The sequence below is a fragment of the Lutra lutra genome, chromosome 6, assembly GCF_902655055.1.
Source record: "Lutra lutra chromosome 6, mLutLut1.2, whole genome shotgun sequence".
NCBI classification, from domain to species: domain Eukaryota; kingdom Metazoa; phylum Chordata; class Mammalia; order Carnivora; family Mustelidae; genus Lutra; species Lutra lutra.
The window spans coordinates 32,471,887-32,488,047 of record NC_062283.1 but is presented as its reverse complement, the minus strand read 5'-3'; the positions used below and the strand labels follow the sequence as shown (position 1 = coordinate 32,488,047).

The following is a 16,161-nucleotide window of genomic DNA, read 5'->3' as shown; positions in this document are numbered from 1 at the left end:
GGAGACCGCCTCCTCCGTTTCCAACTAAACGAGGGGGCGGGAACTAGCGCGGAGACTTCCCGTCTATACCAAGATGGCTGCCATGTCGGTGCTGTCATTTTGGTACAGAGCAGAGCGAAGCGCTTAATTTGACCCGGTTTAGCCCAGAGTCTTTTCCTCTGGGGCTTCCTCGTGCTCAGCTAGTCCCCTGGTCAATACTTGGGAATCCCTGGTACCTCTTTGGTATCCTTGCACTCAGCCAAGAATCATGTCTTGGGCTGCTCGCCCGCCCTTCCTCCCCGAGCGGCATGCCGCAGGGCAGTGTGGGCCGGTGGGGGTGCGAAAAGAAATGCATTGTGGGGTCGCCTCCCGGTGGCGGCGGCGACGGCCCTGGCTGGATCCCGCAGCGGCGGCGGCGGCGGCAGCAGCCGGAGAGCAACAAACCCCGGAGCCGGAGCCGGGGGAGGCTGGACGGGACGGGATGGGCGACAGCGGGCGGGGTGAGTGTCCTAGCGGATGGACAGGCGAACCAGTGACCGCGTTATTTGCGACCCCTCCCCCAGTCCCCTGGCGCGCTTTCCCTGGCGCTCCCGCCCCCTTGTTTGTAAACATGCGTCCCCTCCCTCCCGAGGGCCTTAGCGCCCTCCCCCCCGGGGCGGGGCGGGGAGGGGGAGCTTCCGCCCTCCCAGCTTTGGCTGTTTGAGGCCCTGCAATCTGGAGGTCCGGGCGTGGGACACGAGTCCTTGAGTTTGGGGACTCTGGACGTTTGATGGCAGATCCTGCGTCCTAGGAGGGGTCTCTTCCGTCTCTTTTCCTTGTACAGTCCGGCTACAAGCTGGGAATGGAGGGGCCGTCAGTTCCACCCCACGTGCTGCCCCACCCACATAAGACATGTCTGGCTTGGGGTGACCAAATGCATTGCGTGGAATTCTCCCTCGCGTGATCTAGCCTGTCTTTTGTCAACCCTCTCCTTTCACCACAATTAGGAGTTAAACTGTTGTTTGACAACAGGGTGTTTCTGGACATGAGGATGAGTGGGATGGGTTGGGGTGGGGTGCGGTGGGGGATTAGAGAATTAAAGTCTCCAATTGGATGATCTAAGACTCATTTTCTCTTTTTTGTCTTTCTGTCTGTGTGTCTCTGTGCCTGTGTGTACCCCTCCCTCAGACTCCCGAAGCCCAGACAGTTCTTCCCCAAATCCCCTTCCCCAGGGGGCCCCTCCCTCTTCTCCTCCTGGGCTACCCCTACCCCCTTCAGCAGCCTCCTCCCTTGGAGGCTCTGGGGCCCCACCCCCGCCCCCGATGCCACCTCCCCCACTGGGCTCCCCTTTCCCTGTCATCAGCTCTTCCATGGGGTCCCCTGGTCTGCCCCCTCCAGCTCCCCCAGGATTCTCCGGGCCTGTCAGCAGTCCCCAGGTGAGAGGTCATGGCTCACTGACTGCCTCTCCACTTTCATTTCCTTGTTTTCCTTGTGACCCCAGATCCTTGTGTGAACTTCCCCATGGCCCACTGACCTTCCAGTCCTCTAATCCTGGCAGGCCTGTGGTCCTTGTGAGACCCCTTGCCCTTCCTGAGGTGACTGATCTTTCAGTGCATGCTTCCTCCCCAGCCCTGTAAAAGAACCTTAATATTCTGATGTCCCTTTCATTTATCAGGTTTTTTTTGCCCTTTTTGTCCCATCTGCCATCCTGAGATACTTGCCCTTCAGGGCCCCTGTATTGCACAATTTCAGGGAGAATTGTATGCCTAACGTCTTTGAGGTTGTGCTCCAGCGGTTCCCCTTCACGTAGACTGCAGTGTAAATAATGTCCTCTGTAATGTGCAATGCAGGGCCCTGCCTAGGTGATAAGGGATGATTTCCATGACCTCTGAGAGATTCTCCTTCCCAATGAGTCTCCCTGTGACTTCCCTATTTCCCCCCATCCCAGATTAACTCAACAGTGTCGCTCCCTGGGGGTGGGTCTGGCCCGCCTGAAGATGTGAAGCCACCAGTCTTAGGGGTTCGGGGCCTGCACTGTCCACCCCCTCCAGGTGGCCCTGGGGCTGGCAAACGGCTATGTGCAATCTGCGGGGACCGAAGCTCAGGTATGGGGCTCAGAGGATGACCAGAGAGGAAGAAAGAGAGTGTCTGACATTTACCATCACCTGTGGGATTCCCAGGGGCTTATGGGGTTGCACTGGAGCAGCTGGGTGGGGGGAAGCCTGGTGATAGGTAAGGGACCTGAAGCTCAAATATGGGATGGGGGATGGTCAGAGGAAAGAGGAGGTTGGTATAGGGTTTTGAACAGTGAACAATGAGGAGGACCCTTATGTCCTGGTCCTCCATCTCTGGATTTGGTAAACACACAATGGATTTAAGCTAAGTTTGCTGGGGGGAAGTTGGCAAGAGACTTAATGGTGAGGGATCTACGTGCAGCCTTGTTGGTGCTATTCCCCTTGCCTTCTAGGCAAACACTATGGGGTTTACAGCTGTGAGGGCTGCAAAGGCTTCTTCAAGCGCACCATCCGTAAGGACCTGACCTATTCGTGCCGGGACAACAAGGACTGCACCGTGGACAAGCGCCAGCGAAACCGCTGTCAGTACTGCCGCTATCAGAAGTGCCTGGCCACCGGCATGAAGAGGGAGGGTAAGGGCCTGAGTCAGCCAAGCTTTTTGGGCTACCTTGTGGGAAAGAAGGGAGGAGGTGAAGGGAGACTGCAGAAAACCCAAGACTGTACCTCTCAGGAGGACTGGACTGTTCTCTCTCCTCCTCTAGAGGGCGATATTTGATTTCTCTCTCCCCTCATCAGCTCTTGTTCCCGAGTTTCCTTCTTAAAGGGGGTATCCTCTGTTGTCTGCTCCTATGACCCCTCCCCTCCCTCGTGCTAGGGTAGGCTAACATTTCCTGAGCCACTATGGGCTTCTCTCTCTCCCCTTCAGTTACCTGAATAGTCTCTCCTCCTTGATAAAATGATTGCTTATGGTTCTTCCTCCAAAGTCTGGGACTCTACTCTCTTAAGTTATAGACTTTACTGAAGATCTCAGGGCTGCCTTCCTTTTCTTTATCTTCTTAAGTGTGATTCTGGAATTTTCAGACACTTTGGAGTATCTTGGTCAAATCCCTCCTTTTAGATGAGCCTGAGGCCTGGTTTTCCTAAGGTCATGTGACAAAGGGGGGATCAGAACCCATCCTTGAAGACCCAGGCCAGTGATTCTTTCACTGCCTCTTAGTTGAATCAGAAGAGCATCAGATTTGCAGTCAGGCACACCTGGATTTAGATGGATGACTTACTGTGTATTATGTGAACTTAGACAAGCTATCTAACTTCTCCAAGCCCTACAATCTTCATCTTTAATAACAGGGATAAGAGCTCACAGGATTCTCACAATAATTGAGGGAATATTAAAATGTGTTTTCATATTTTTTAGCATGTAGTTGGTCCTCAGTTTAAATGTTAACTTTCTCCCTAATCCTTTACCGTCCCTTCTCCTCCTCCTTCTTGGTTTATTTATCTGCCCTTTTATAATCCCTGCTTCCAGACTGCCCCTGGTCCCCAGTTGCTAGTGACTTCCCCAATTCCTATAAATATTTCCTAAGGGCCATGAGAACCTTGATAAGGCTCTAAGGACATTTCAGAACCCCTTACTGCTGACTATTGACTTTCCCCTTTTTCTTTTCCTCCTCTTCCCACCCCCAGCGGTACAGGAGGAGCGTCAGCGGGGGAAGGACAAGGACGGGGATGGGGAGGGGGCTGGGGGAGCCCCCGAGGAGATGCCTGTGGACAGGATCCTGGAGGCAGAGCTTGCTGTGGAGCAGAAGAGTGACCAGGGCGTTGAGGGTCCTGGGGGAACCGGGGGTAGCGGCAGCAGCGTGAGTGATGGGGTCAATCCAGTCTCTTTCCTGATGGGGGATGGGGGGTGGGAGTCTAGGTTGGTTCTGTTTCCCTCTCCTCTCCCTTTCCCTCCCAACCCTCCCCCCCAACACTGCCTGGGACTGGAAGTACTGCCAAACAAGGTCTCTCAAACATCTGAGGTGGGTGTAATAGTTTTTTCTGTCCCCATCCCAAAACAACCCAGTGGTGGAACCACAGGCAAGTTCTAAATGCATAATTGTTTTCACGAATGCCAGAGGAGAAGCCTGACTTACAAGGATTGGTTCAGATGGTTTTGAAGGGAGACTCCTTTAAGGAGGTGATGTCAGAAACCTCTTACAAGGGGGGCTTCCACTGTACCTCCAGACCTTCCATAACTCTTACCCCCCATCCCCCGCAGCCAAATGACCCTGTGACTAACATCTGTCAGGCAGCTGACAAACAGCTATTCACGCTTGTTGAGTGGGCGAAGAGGATCCCACACTTTTCCTCCTTGCCTCTGGATGACCAGGTCATATTGCTCCGGGCAGGTCAGTGACCTTGGATCCCCCTGAGCTCTTGACATATGACCCCTACTTCACCTTCTGACCTTCAGTGACCCCAGTGCATACTTATATACCAAGGGGCCCAAGTTCATTGACCTCACCACTTCTTCTTCTCTTCCCCTGATATGCTTTGAATCCCATGGTCTGATCTCTGGCTCCTGACCCTTGCTGCCCCAACCCAGGCTGGAATGAGCTCCTCATTGCTTCCTTCTCCCACCGATCCATTGATGTCCGAGATGGCATCCTCCTCGCCACAGGTCTTCATGTGCACCGCAACTCTGCCCATTCTGCAGGCGTGGGAGCCATCTTCGATCGGTCAGTGGCCCTCAGCTGGGCTGGCCTGTAGGTAGAGGGGGTGGGGCTATAGGCTGGTCCGTGTCCAAGGCTGGCTGAGCTGTGACCTTTGAGTGACCTGCAGGTCCCTCTCCAGGGTGCTGACAGAGCTAGTGTCCAAAATGCGTGACATGAGGATGGACAAGACAGAGCTTGGCTGCCTGAGGGCAATCATTCTGTTCAATCCAGGTAAGAGGAGGATCACCCCTATCTCTCAAGACCAAGGCAACCTTGGAGCCTCCTCTTCTCCAGAGACTCCTAAGTTACCAGCTATTCCCCTCAACCCGGCAATCTCCCAGCTGACCAAGAAAAACCCACATCCACTGATACGCTCCCATTTGACCCCATTCCATAACTTGCCCTGCTTCCCTTGCCAGGCATCTGGTAAAGGGCCAGTGGGTGGGGCCCAGAGGGGACATTGTGTGGGCTGCATCTCCACATTTGTTCTGACTTGATTTGTCTTCCTTCTTCCCCCTCTTTTCCCTGCCATCCCAGATGCCAAGGGCCTCTCCAATCCTAGCGAGGTGGAGGTTCTGCGGGAGAAAGTGTACGCATCACTGGAGACCTATTGCAAGCAGAAGTACCCTGAGCAGCAGGGACGGTGAGAAGGAGCTGTGGGGGTGAGGGGTTGGGTGCCATGAGGGTGCGTTCAGGGCCCATGTGGTTCCAGCTATCTTCTCCTGCCTCTCCCTCAGGTTTGCCAAGCTGCTGCTACGTCTTCCTGCCCTCAGGTCCATCGGCCTTAAGTGTCTAGAGCATCTGTTTTTCTTCAAGCTCATTGGAGACACCCCCATTGACACCTTCCTCATGGAGATGCTTGAGGCTCCCCACCAGCTGGCCTGAGCCCAGACCCAAATGTGATGCTCCTCACCTGAGGAGTACGCATCCAAGGGGGACTCTGGCCTTGGGGCATGGTGGGGAGGGGCCATGCCCTAGAATCTCGGTGGGGTGAGGTGTAGAGGGCAGAGCTGAGACCTCCCAAGAGGATCCATAAACCCTCCAGGGGGTTTGCGTGATATCCCAAGTCAGAGGGGACCCCAGATCCTTGTGAGGGCTGGACCTCTCTCTTCAGTGGCCTTGAGTCTCTGAATTTGTCTGGGTCTGCCATGATTTGGGGTGATTTCTCACCCCCTGCCTGGAACGAATTCTCCTTCCCCCAGCACAAAGCACTGGCCTTGCTCACAGGACCTTGCTTCCTTCTCATCTTGCCTCACTTAGCTACCCATGCGAAGAGAGAAAATGGGAACTCGTTCAGAGATGGATATCGGGGGGCAGGCCCCTCAAACTGATGGACATGGGAGTAGTGCTCTGACAGGCCTTCCTTGAGGCCTTGCCAGCCTTGACAGTAGCCTGGCAGGTGGGGGCTACTCTGGAAGACGGAGGGGCCCTGTCACTGTCTCCTGTCCAGAGTCCCTCTCACACTTCACCTCCTGCTGCAATCAGACTGAAAAATAAAAAGGTGGTGGTGGTTAAGGGGTGGGTGGAGATGTAGGAACCCATCTGCTATTTTTAATTTCCTCTGAGGATAGAGACTTGCAGTTAGACTCAAAGAAGTACTGTACTTTCCCAGGTTGACTAAGAAATGCCAGTGGTGGAGGTGGTGTTTGGGAAAGGGTGGGCCCTGAGATGGTCTGTCCCCGGGGCCCTTCAAGCACTGGCCTTCCCAACCCCTTCCCCCACCGTTTCTTGTCTAACTAGGGGAAGGGGCCAGGGGTGTGCTGGCAAGGTGGGGTGGGGATGGTTTGGTGAGTAGTCTTCAGGCCCTTCCCTTCACAGCCCTCCCCCAGACCTGGGCACACACAGTGTAGCCTGGGGGACACAAGACCCTGGCCTGAGAATTGAGGGGGGATGGTCAGCCTGCAGAGATGGCCTGCTGGGGCTGCATGACTTTTGCCCTGCAGCTCTTCTCTCTGGGGTTCCTTTCCCTTCTCTTTCACTCACACATAAAATAGCTTTCAAATTAAATCGCTGTTTTCTGGACTGAGGTAACTGTATTGGCCGCGCGTGGGGGGTTATCCGGTCGGGAGCTTCGGACGCGCTCCCTTGACGCCGCCGCCGAGGTTCCCTGGGGCCGGAGAGGCGGGCACAGGGTGGGGGACACAAGGCGTGCTTTGTCGGGGAGGGGGGAAGAGGGTGTGCCAGCCTGTGGGCGGGGCCGGCTGGAGGAGGAAAGCGGGGGCGGCTGATTCTCAAAGGCGCCTTGTTCGCTTGCGCCCTCCTAGCGCCAGCGGGCGGCGGCGCCTGGGCTCGCTCCTGTCTTCTCCCGCCGCGCCGCGGGCTCCCGGCAGACCGGGCGCCGTGCCCGTCTGTGGGGGCTCTCCGGGCTCTGAGCGCCCTGGCCTCCTCGGGCTTTGCTCGCCCAGAGTCGGCCTCTCGTCCCTGAGTAACCCTGTTTCCCTGCGCTCTTCCAACGAGCTTCGACGGCCCCCTCATCTCCCCGCTGCGTCCCTTGTCACCTGGGCTTCCGGACTCCCTGGCCTCGCCCCACCCCCCATTCCCCCCCCCTTCCCCGTTTTCATCTCATTGGACCTGATTAGCCTGCGTGTGTCGGGCTGTCCAGTCTCTGGCGGTATCTTCCCCCACGCCGGGTCCCTCTGCCTCCCCTGTAACCACCTGCCCCCCTCACCCCGCCCTGCCCCTTGCAGCCGTCGGGTAGCAGGTTCCCAGTCGCTATCTATAGCCTAGTCTATAAATACCCCCGCCCCAGGCCGGCTCTGTAATTACACTGGGCGGGGCGAGGGGAAGTAATTATGGAGACCTGATGGGGGGGGAGGTAGAGACCCCCCCCCCCAGGCCCGCCTCTCCCCTCCCACTGTGCCCTAAGTCCCTCCCGGGACAGCTGAAAAGGGGCTCTGGGCCCCCAGGTGGGAGGGAATTGGGGTGGGGGCTTTGATTGGACCCTGAGTCCTAGAAAAGAAAGCGGCAAGGGAAGAGATACCGGGGTTCCCGAAAAGGTAATCTTGGGTACAGGCCATTCAGTCTGCAAGGAGCAGGGGAGGGCAGTCTGAGGGTCAGCGAAGGAGGGCTCCCGTCCTCCCACCCCCAACCAGGTGGAGACCGAGGGTGGGGTTTCCCCTCGGTGGCTGTGGGCGGGCGGCTGGAGGCTGGGGCTGGGCTGGGCTGGGCCGGGGGCGGGGTGGGGGTTCTGGGCCGCTAGGGTGGCCGGGGACACACAGGAGCGGCGGCCACCGAGGAAGGAGTTGCGCCAGAGCCCCGACGGGCGCCCGGTTGTATGGAGGTGGGCCGCTGAGAGCTGTCGGTACCCGACAGCCTCTGACCTCCGCGGGACCCCAGCGTCTGAGGCTCAGAGCCTGCTTATTCTCTCTTGTCAGCTTTGGGGCGTTCTGCGCCTCTGGCCGCCCGTAGGTCCCTGGGACCCGGTGTTCGGGTCGCCAGCCATGGAGCGATGTAGCCACTGCCATCGCCTCCTCCTGCTGGTACCGCTGGTGCTGGGGCTGAGCGCGGTCCCCGCCAGGGCAGGTAAGAGGAGTCCCCGACGCCTGCGTCCTCGGAGTCAGGCTCCAGCTCTCAGTATCCCCCTGGGTAGGGGACAGCTGATGCCTAGGGCAGAGCTTCTAAATCCAAGAAGGGGATTTTGGGAGCTAAGGGTCCTGGGTGGAGGGCAGGTCACCTGGGTCCCTGGGAACCAAGGTAGGGGGAATCTCTTTGCCTCCTTGTAGGGACTGGGAGAGGGCAGGTAAGGCTGAAAGGTGAAGGCTCACCTTAAAGAATGGGACTGGGTGCTGGGGGTTCTCCAGGGAGAGCCGAAGGTGTGCCAGGTCCTGCAGATGCTGGGGTGGGGAGGCAGATGTCAGTATTGATGGGTGAGCATTGCGTGTATGTCTTCTAGGCTTTCCTATCTATATGTCTGGGGTGAGAGGGGAGCATCTGTGGGTCATCGCAGAGCCTAGTACGTAGAGAAAGAAGGGACCCCTGGACTATTTGTCCCACTGGCTTCCCGGACAGCATCCCCTTCCCCCTCCCTGTGCCCTCCTTGCTGCCACGCGGCTGGCTCTGGGGAGCACTGGGGCTGGCTGCCAACAGGACGGCCGCTGGACAGGCTGGGATCAGGTGTCTGAGGCAGGAGCCAACTCTTTGCATTCCTGCCCCACCCCTCCCCCTCTGGCCAGCGGGGCTCCCCTGGGACCCTGGTGTCCACAACTCCAATCTTTTCCTTCTTTTTCCCAGGATCCAGAAGTCCTGGTGCCTAGGAAAGGGATTTGATGCCGGAGAGAAGGGGGCTGGGAGTACCTGGGTCCTGGGCAGGCAGGAACAAGCCTCCCCCTCCCGGCAACACTGAAGGCTGATTTGCATATAACTCTACTATTCATTTCTTCTTCGTTCTGGAGAGAAAATGGTCAGAAGAGCAGCATAAAGGATTTAGATTAGATCACAGAAAGAGGAACTTCCAAGATGCGAGGAGCATGAGGCTGAGGGACAGGAAATGGAAGTGTGCCATGTCTGTGGACTCTTGGAGCCTTTTTCAAGGAGGAAAGGAATCCTCTAGCATGGAGATGGGGGATGGTTAAGATGACTGTCTTTTTTATTTTGGGGCTGAGTGGCTAGAGATGGGACTCTATAGGGAAATGGGCTGGTGTGGAATTCACAGGAGTAAAAATAAGGGGGGTATTCGGGGACCAAAGGTAGAGTGTGGGGGGGGTGTTGGGGCTGCCTGAGAGGAGCCTGTGGGGCAGACCGAGGCCAGAGTCAGTGGGCACATATGTGGCCTGAGGTGGGCAGACCTGTGGGTAGGTCGTCTATAGGATGGAACTATTCTCCTGTGGGGTTTGGTGAAAGGCGGGGGCCTCAGAGGTCTCCTTGGCCTGGGGTCTCTGTGAGTCTCTGTGTCTCTGTCTCACTCACCCTTCCTCTCTCAAAGCAGCCCTTGTGTGTTGGTGTTTGCGGAGCTGCCACACTCAGGGGCCAGGCTCAGGCGAGGGGGGGCGGTGAAGGGGAGGGCAAGGCCGTGGTTTCCCGGCTCCTGGACTCAAAGGGCCTTTTCTCTGCCTGTCCGCCCCACCTCACCCACCCCACCCAGCTCTGCTCTCCTGATCGCTCTGGCCCCTGCCCTGCCCCATGCTTCTATGAAAATTTTGCTGGACTTTCTTTGGGATTTTTCCAATCTGGACCTGATGGCGTGAGGAGTGTGTGTACCGGGGAGCAAGTGAAGGAAAGGTGACCTTTGTCTTCCAGTCAGTTTGAGCCTGAGGAAGCTGAATTCTAGGTGGATAGAGGGGATGGCCTGGGTCTCAAATCTTTGGATCTGAGAGGTGGGGGTAGTGGGGCAGGGTTGAAGTTCCAGGTTCGGGGAGCTTGCCCGGGTTTTGGGCAAGGACTCTGATGGGATCAACAGATGTGTGGCTCTGGGCCCTGGACCTGCTTCGGCTCCTCATGGCAGCTCCCCCCGCCACCCCCCGGCCCCACAGCCCATCTCCTGAGCCAGGGGCACAGGCTCCTGGGGTGGCTCTTTCTGCTATCTCCATCCTCAGCATGGTCAGAGTTGTCCCCACCTCCCCAAACACGGGCACTGAAGCAGCTTGGAGCCCCATCCCCATAGATCTGCCTCTCTGCTCCCTCCCAAGTGCCGCCCCCCCACCCCCAGCCAGCACCTCCTGTGCCCAGAATGATCGATTGCCCAGATGTTGTTTGTGCTGGAGATATGGGAAAGAGGCCAGAGACCCAGAGACCCAGAGATATGGAAAGGGAGTGAGAGAGGGACAAATAAGGGGGAGAAAAAACCATTGAAGGAGCAGGAGGGAGGTGGAAGAAGACAGAAGAGACAGGGAGACAGGAAGATCAACAGATGTAGAGAAAGGAAGAGTGAGAGAGACAGAGAAGGGGAAATGGTGGAGAGTGGAGAGAGATCCATAGGTTGAAAGACAGAGATCAGGAGAGACTGAGCAAGACACACTGGAAGCAAGAGGGGCAGGGGTTACGTGGAGCTGAACACAGGGCCAGTGCTGCCCTCTTCCAGGTGATTCTGGTTTCCCATCTGTTCAGGGTCCATTTGGGGGCAGGTAAGGGAGGGGTGACCTTTGCCTTCAGGGAGCTTGAGCTCCAGGAAGCTGAATTCCAGACCCCAAATGCCCCCATATCTTGGCCCTCCTGAAGGTGTGTCCCTTCTCCTGATCCTCATGGACTCTCCCAGGTACACCGCCTGTGGATGTGCTCCGGGCCCTGAGGTTCCCCTCCCTTCCTGATGGCGTCCGGAGGGCAAGAGGCATCTGTCCAGCTGATGTGGCCTACCGAGTATCCCGTCCTGCCCAGCTCAGTGCACCCACCCGCCAGCTCTTCCCAGGTATGGGTGACATGCTGGAGTAGAGAGAGCTGGGGGAGGCCATGGGGTGGGGTCTAGAGTCAGACACTGTAAGGGAAAGGTTTTATGGTTCTTTTTGCCTCTCATTCCACCTGGTTGTGTCTCTCTCCGGTACCAGGAGGTTTTCCCAAAGATTTCTCATTGCTGACTGCTGTCCGGACCCGCCCTGGCCTCCAGGCTCCCCTCCTGACTCTCTACAGTGCCCAGGGTGTCCAACAGCTGGGCCTGGAGCTTGGCCGACCATTCCGCTTCCTGTATGAGGACCAGACTGGACAGCCTCGACCCCCAGCTCAGCCAGTCTTCAGAGGCCTCAGCCTAGCAGATGGCAAGTAAGTCACTTTCCTCCTCTGGTCTGCCTAGACTGTCCCTTTAGGATGTCTCCTTGGACCACTGACCCCAGAACCCCCACTCCCTGAACTAGGAACCCCAACTGACCTTTTTGGCCTCACCTCACCTACCTATTGCCCAAACTTCCTACACTTCTGGCCCAGGGTTTGGGCTTTAGTGTTTAAATCCTTGTACGTAGTACTAGTCTATGCCTTGGGCAGGTGAACTTTTTAAAGCCTGTTTCTATGACTATAAGGATGATAGAATCACGACAATCAAATGAGGAAAGTATTGCCTGGTACCTGGTGCATTGTAAACAGTCAGTATAGAGCCAATGGATTATTGCTACTATTATCATTGGCTCCAACCTTTCCATCAACTGCTCTCCAGCCCTGTTGACTCCGTCCACCCTCAGTCAATCACTTGACCCACTCCCCCCGCCCATGACCAGGTGGCACCATGTGGCTGTGGCTGTGAAGGGCCAGTCTGTCACCCTCATAGTTGACTGCAAGAAGCGGGTCACCCGGCCTCTCCCCCGAAGTGCTCGCCCACTGTTGGACACTCATGGAGTGATTATCTTTGGTGCCCGCATCCTGGATGAAGAAGTGTTTGAGGTAAGCAGAACATAGAGAACAGAGTGATTGCTTGTCCCGTATCTTGTGCCCATTGCCCTTCTGGACCTAGTACTCCATCTTCTTAGAGCCTAGCCCTTCATTCGAGCCCTCATGAATCTCTATTTGCATTTCCTATCCCCGGGGCTAATTTTCTCTGTTGAAGAATTAGGTGCCCACTTATATGGCAGGACAGCTGCCTTTATCAGTCTTCATGGGTCTGCCTATCTGTTCATCCCTTCAACCAGTCTCTTTATCTACACCCACCCATTCATATCCTCATCTAACACCCACCCATCCATTTATGTACTCACTCACCGATCAAGCATTCAGGTTTGTATCCATCCCTTGCCCATCTTCTCTGCTCAGCCACTTTTTTCTTCACTCATCCATCAGTCTATCATCTTTAACCCATCCATTTATTCTCTCATCCATCCACCCACCCAGCCCATCTACCCATGCATATAAGGTGTACATATGCATGTATTCATCCATCCCCTCACTCACCCACCCATCTCCTCACCCACCCACTCTCCATCCAACCATTCATTCATTCATATATTTCACTTCCATTCATCTCTCTGCGTACCAGTTTCTTTCCTCTACTCCATATCTCCATTTATCTACCCACCAATGCTCCCATTCACTCATTCACCATCCACCAACCCTCCCATTCAGTCAGTCATACATTTGAGCCCCATTCATTCACCCACTGACCTATCCATCCATCCATCCATCCATCCAACCATCCACCCACCCAGCCAGTCCATATTCTCTGAACACCTGTTGTCCCAGTGTCAAGGAGAACACGGAAGAGTAATATAAGGTCTCCATTATTCTCAGGAGCTCCCAGTTCCTCTTTGAAGATGAGACAATAACCCCAAACAATAATGCAAGGCAGGGTATGCAAAGAATCATGTGTGGGCTCAATCAAATGTCATTGGAATTCAAAAGTGTCTTCCCTCTCCCCCATTTTTAGAGGTCCTGAGAATTCTAATCATTACTTTTATTGGAAAGTCAAAGAAACTAAGGCTTGGCCACTGTTTCCAGAAGCCATTGTGGAAAGGTTCATGCATTACCACAAAGGGCAGGGGGTGGACAAACAGTGTTGGATTTAGAGTTGGAATGCATGAATTCCCTGAGTCTACAATTACAAGTGACCTTGGGCCAGTCATTGCCACGTTGAGCTTTCCTGAATGGAATATTTGAACAATAGGCATAAATATCCTTGTTCTACTGATTTTCCAGTTGTGGTGAAGTGGGATTATGGATGAGAAGGTCCTTTGAAAGTTGAAAAGGGCTGTGTACATGGGAGGGCGGATAATGACCTTCTTCCATTATGTCCTTTTACCTAGTTTTGGCTCTTACCCTGCATCCCAGACTTGATCCTCTGTCTCTGAAACTCTCTCTGCCTCCCTCCCTTGAAGTTCATCCTCCATGTCTTTGCAGGGTGACATCCAGGAGCTTGTCATTGCCCCAGGGGTGCAAGCTGCCTACGAATCCTGTGAACAGAAGGAGCTGGAGTGTGAAGGAGCTTGGAGGGAGAGACCTCAGAAACAACAGTCTCACAGGGCCCAGAGATCTCCAAAGCAGCAGCCATCAAGACTTCATAGGCCACAAAACCAGGAACCTCAGCGACAGGTGAGGGAGCTGGGCGAACCCCAAACCACAGCACACTCCAGGGAAGAAAAGTACCCAGACACCTCCCCAGGGGAATTCCCCCAATGTTCCAGAGCTCCCCATCCTGTTTTGGGCTCCTGTCCCCCTCCACTAGAGCCACTCTAACCATGCCTCCCTCTCCCAACCATCACTTCCTCTTCCCAGTCCTCATTCATCAACCTTTTTATTTTCAATTAAAAATAAAAAGAGTCATTATGAAAGACTTCATGGCTGGGAGCTGTGTCCCCTGCTTGTGTCTCCTTTCCTCCACCAGTCTTCCTGGAACTGTGTCCTTGGGTTTCCCATCCTTTCCTTGAATTAAGAGATTGGGGGGCAGTGTGTGTGTGGGATAAGATGCGGGGACAGAGGATGGGTGAGCAGAGTAGGGGAGAGACAGAACCGGGGAGAAACGTTGAGACAGTAAGACCTAGGAGGAGAAATGGGGAGGAGCAGGAGATAGAGAAAATCCCAGAAGAGTGCTGGGTCTATGGAATTCTGTGTTGGGCCCCAGTCTCTGTCCCCCTGCATGTGGAGGTGCAGAATAAAGGGCTGGGTGGTGGCAAGGGGAGGGAGGGAAAGGAGATGCTGGATTGGGTGGCATCCAGATAGTTAAGGTGACAGATATGATCTGGGGTCAGTGGTCTGAAGGTTGGAGGATCAATCTCTTAATCATGTCTACTTCTGTCCCACATGTGGGACCCACGGCCCCACCTCTCCCCATCTCTCTCCTGACCCCAATCTCTCCTTTCATCCCTAACTCCTACCCCATTTCCAAACCCCCACACCACCCCCTCCTCTCCCTCTACTCACTCTTATACCCCTCCCTCTTCCTACCGTTCCCATTGCCCCTTCCCGTACCCCAGCCCACTGAGTCTTTCTACTATGACTACGAGACCCCTTATTACGATGTGATGACTGCAGGGACAACCCCTGATTATCAGGTAAACTTGAGGGACCCCTTTATTTCTTCCCTTCCTCCCACCACCCCTGGAAACATCTCCTATGGCACCTTCCTACCCTCTTAACATTTGGGGAGAGACATCATTTATTTAGATTATGGGAGTGTCCTCACTGCTCCCTCCCATGTCTCTCTGCTACAGAGACCACCGAACCCCAGCCGCAGGGCTCCCCCTCCCCCCAGGGGGCGTCGGACCCCTCCCAGAAAGCCTACCCCACCTGCCAAGAGGTCAGCAGCCCGGCAGGCGCCCCCCTCACCAGGCCGGAGGCCTTCTCGAATTGGAGGTTCCGGCCCAGCACGGGGCCTGCCTCCCCCCTTCAGACGCCCAGCTCGGCGGGCAGCTCCCCCCACTGGCCGGGCCCCCCCCAGGACCAGAGGAAGCGGTTACCGGCAGGTAGAGCTGGGGCATCCAGATCTGTGCCCCCAAACCTCTGTGGCCTCAGAGATTTACTCTCCCCAAACTGTCCCCCCTCCAAAGGGGCTGCAAGATCTGAGATTACCCCCACCGCCCCAGTACAGACACTGCCCACAGCGGGGGACAAGGTGCTGCTTTGCCTCCCCTCCTGCTAACCTCTCTTCTTCCTTTCCACCCCATATTACTCTTCTCCCCCTTCTCCTTGGGGTTAGGACCCCACCCCAGGTGAAGAGGAAGGAATCCTGGAATCGAGCCCCTTGCCACCCCCTGAGGAGGTAACTCCATCCCCCACCCTCATGCCAGCTGGGGGCAGTGGGCATCTGTGACCCACTCCTCTTACCCCCACGTCATCTTGGTGAATCAACTCTTCCTCTGGCCGGAGGGCTCTTTGTCATATCCATTTGTGGTCTTCCAGTCAGTCCAGACCTATTGGCCTGCTTGTCTTTCTAAGCACAGCCATTTTTTTTCAGTGTCCATGTCTCCTTCCATTAGTCTTTGGTTCTGGAACAACCTCTTCCCCATGTTGGTGTCAAAAGGTTTTCATCGTATTTCTGTTCCCAGGAGTCTTCTGTCCAATCTTGTCACTTTTTCTGTTCTGTTTTTACATCCTTCTCTTTGATTATTCTCTGGACTCCTTTGTCTACCATTATCTCCACAGACTATCTACTCTGTGTCCAGCCCTCCGGCCACTCTTCTTCCTTCTTGTAATTCATCATTTCTTCCCACCAGGCCCATTTTGGGGGCATCCCTCCTCATTTGGGGCCTTTCATGGCCTTCCCCTTTCTATACAACCACTTTCCTTGCTTTCTTTGGGAGAAAAAATCCAGTCCCAGTTACCCCCAGAATTCTTTGGGCCAGACCCCACACCCTTCGGGTCCAGGGAAAACCTCCTCTCAGCCCTAATGCCCCCATCTACCCCTCTCCCTCCCCATCTCCGGGAAGGAGCAGACAGATCTCCAGGTCCCCTCCACAGCCGACAGGTTCCTGACAGAGGAATATGGGGAGGGTGGCACAGACCCCCCAGCAGGGCCCTACGATTACACCTATGGCTATGGGGACGATTATCGTGAGGAGACGGAACTTGGCCCTGCCCTGTCTGCGGAGACAGCCCCCTCGGGAGCCGTAAGTGAAAGGAGCTCCTCTTCCGTTCTTGACCTGCAGTGGGAG

General features: G+C 55.5%; 2 protein-coding genes across 11 annotated transcripts in view; both read left to right on the top strand.

The window, feature by feature from the left end:
* The first annotated feature begins 76 nt into the window (after positions 1 to 76).
* Positions 77 to 6,688, top strand: RXRB (retinoid X receptor beta). 2 transcript variants are annotated; one of them, XM_047732901.1, is made up of 10 exons: positions 77 to 479; positions 1,147 to 1,394; positions 1,907 to 2,063; positions 2,426 to 2,605; positions 3,657 to 3,829; positions 4,231 to 4,360; positions 4,558 to 4,690; positions 4,794 to 4,897; positions 5,204 to 5,309; positions 5,404 to 6,688. In XM_047732901.1, exons 1-10 carry the CDS (start codon positions 248 to 250, stop codon positions 5,549 to 5,551), a joined length of 1,611 nt encoding a protein of 536 aa, XP_047588857.1. In that variant the 5' UTR covers positions 77 to 247; the 3' UTR covers positions 5,552 to 6,688. The 2 variants fall into 2 exon arrangements, with proteins under 2 accessions (XP_047588857.1, XP_047588858.1); XM_047732902.1 differs by having other exon boundaries at positions 78 to 479; positions 4,806 to 4,897.
* Positions 6,689 to 6,795: 107 nt separating this feature from the next.
* COL11A2 (collagen type XI alpha 2 chain) overlaps positions 6,796 to 16,161 on the top strand; it is a 30,471-nt gene continuing 21,105 nt past the window's right edge. The window contains exons 1-10 of one of the 9 annotated variants that reach the window (XM_047732900.1): positions 7,872 to 7,946; positions 8,041 to 8,188; positions 10,857 to 11,006; positions 11,143 to 11,353; positions 11,803 to 11,965; positions 13,412 to 13,603; positions 14,485 to 14,562; positions 14,722 to 14,973; positions 15,207 to 15,269; positions 15,937 to 16,116. In XM_047732900.1, the coding sequence (XP_047588856.1) occupies positions 7,941 to 7,946; positions 8,041 to 8,188; positions 10,857 to 11,006; positions 11,143 to 11,353; positions 11,803 to 11,965; positions 13,412 to 13,603; positions 14,485 to 14,562; positions 14,722 to 14,973; positions 15,207 to 15,269; positions 15,937 to 16,116 (1,443 nt within the window). In that variant the 5' untranslated portion in view covers positions 7,872 to 7,940. The other 8 variants (XM_047732892.1, XM_047732893.1, XM_047732898.1 and 5 more) reach the window with 8 other exon arrangements.

Bases quoted from the DNA above. Each gene is read 5' to 3' on its own strand.
- RXRB (XM_047732901.1), top strand. From the start codon at position 248: ATGTCTTGGGCTGCTCGCCCGCCCTTCCTCCCCGAGCGGCATGCCGCA. The intron at 4,361-4,557 runs GTCAGTGACCTT...GCCCCAACCCAG, and splicing joins GGTCATATTGCTCCGGGCAG to GCTGGAATGAGCTCCTCATT. The intron at 5,310-5,403 runs GTGAGAAGGAGC...CCTCTCCCTCAG, and splicing joins TACCCTGAGCAGCAGGGACG to GTTTGCCAAGCTGCTGCTAC.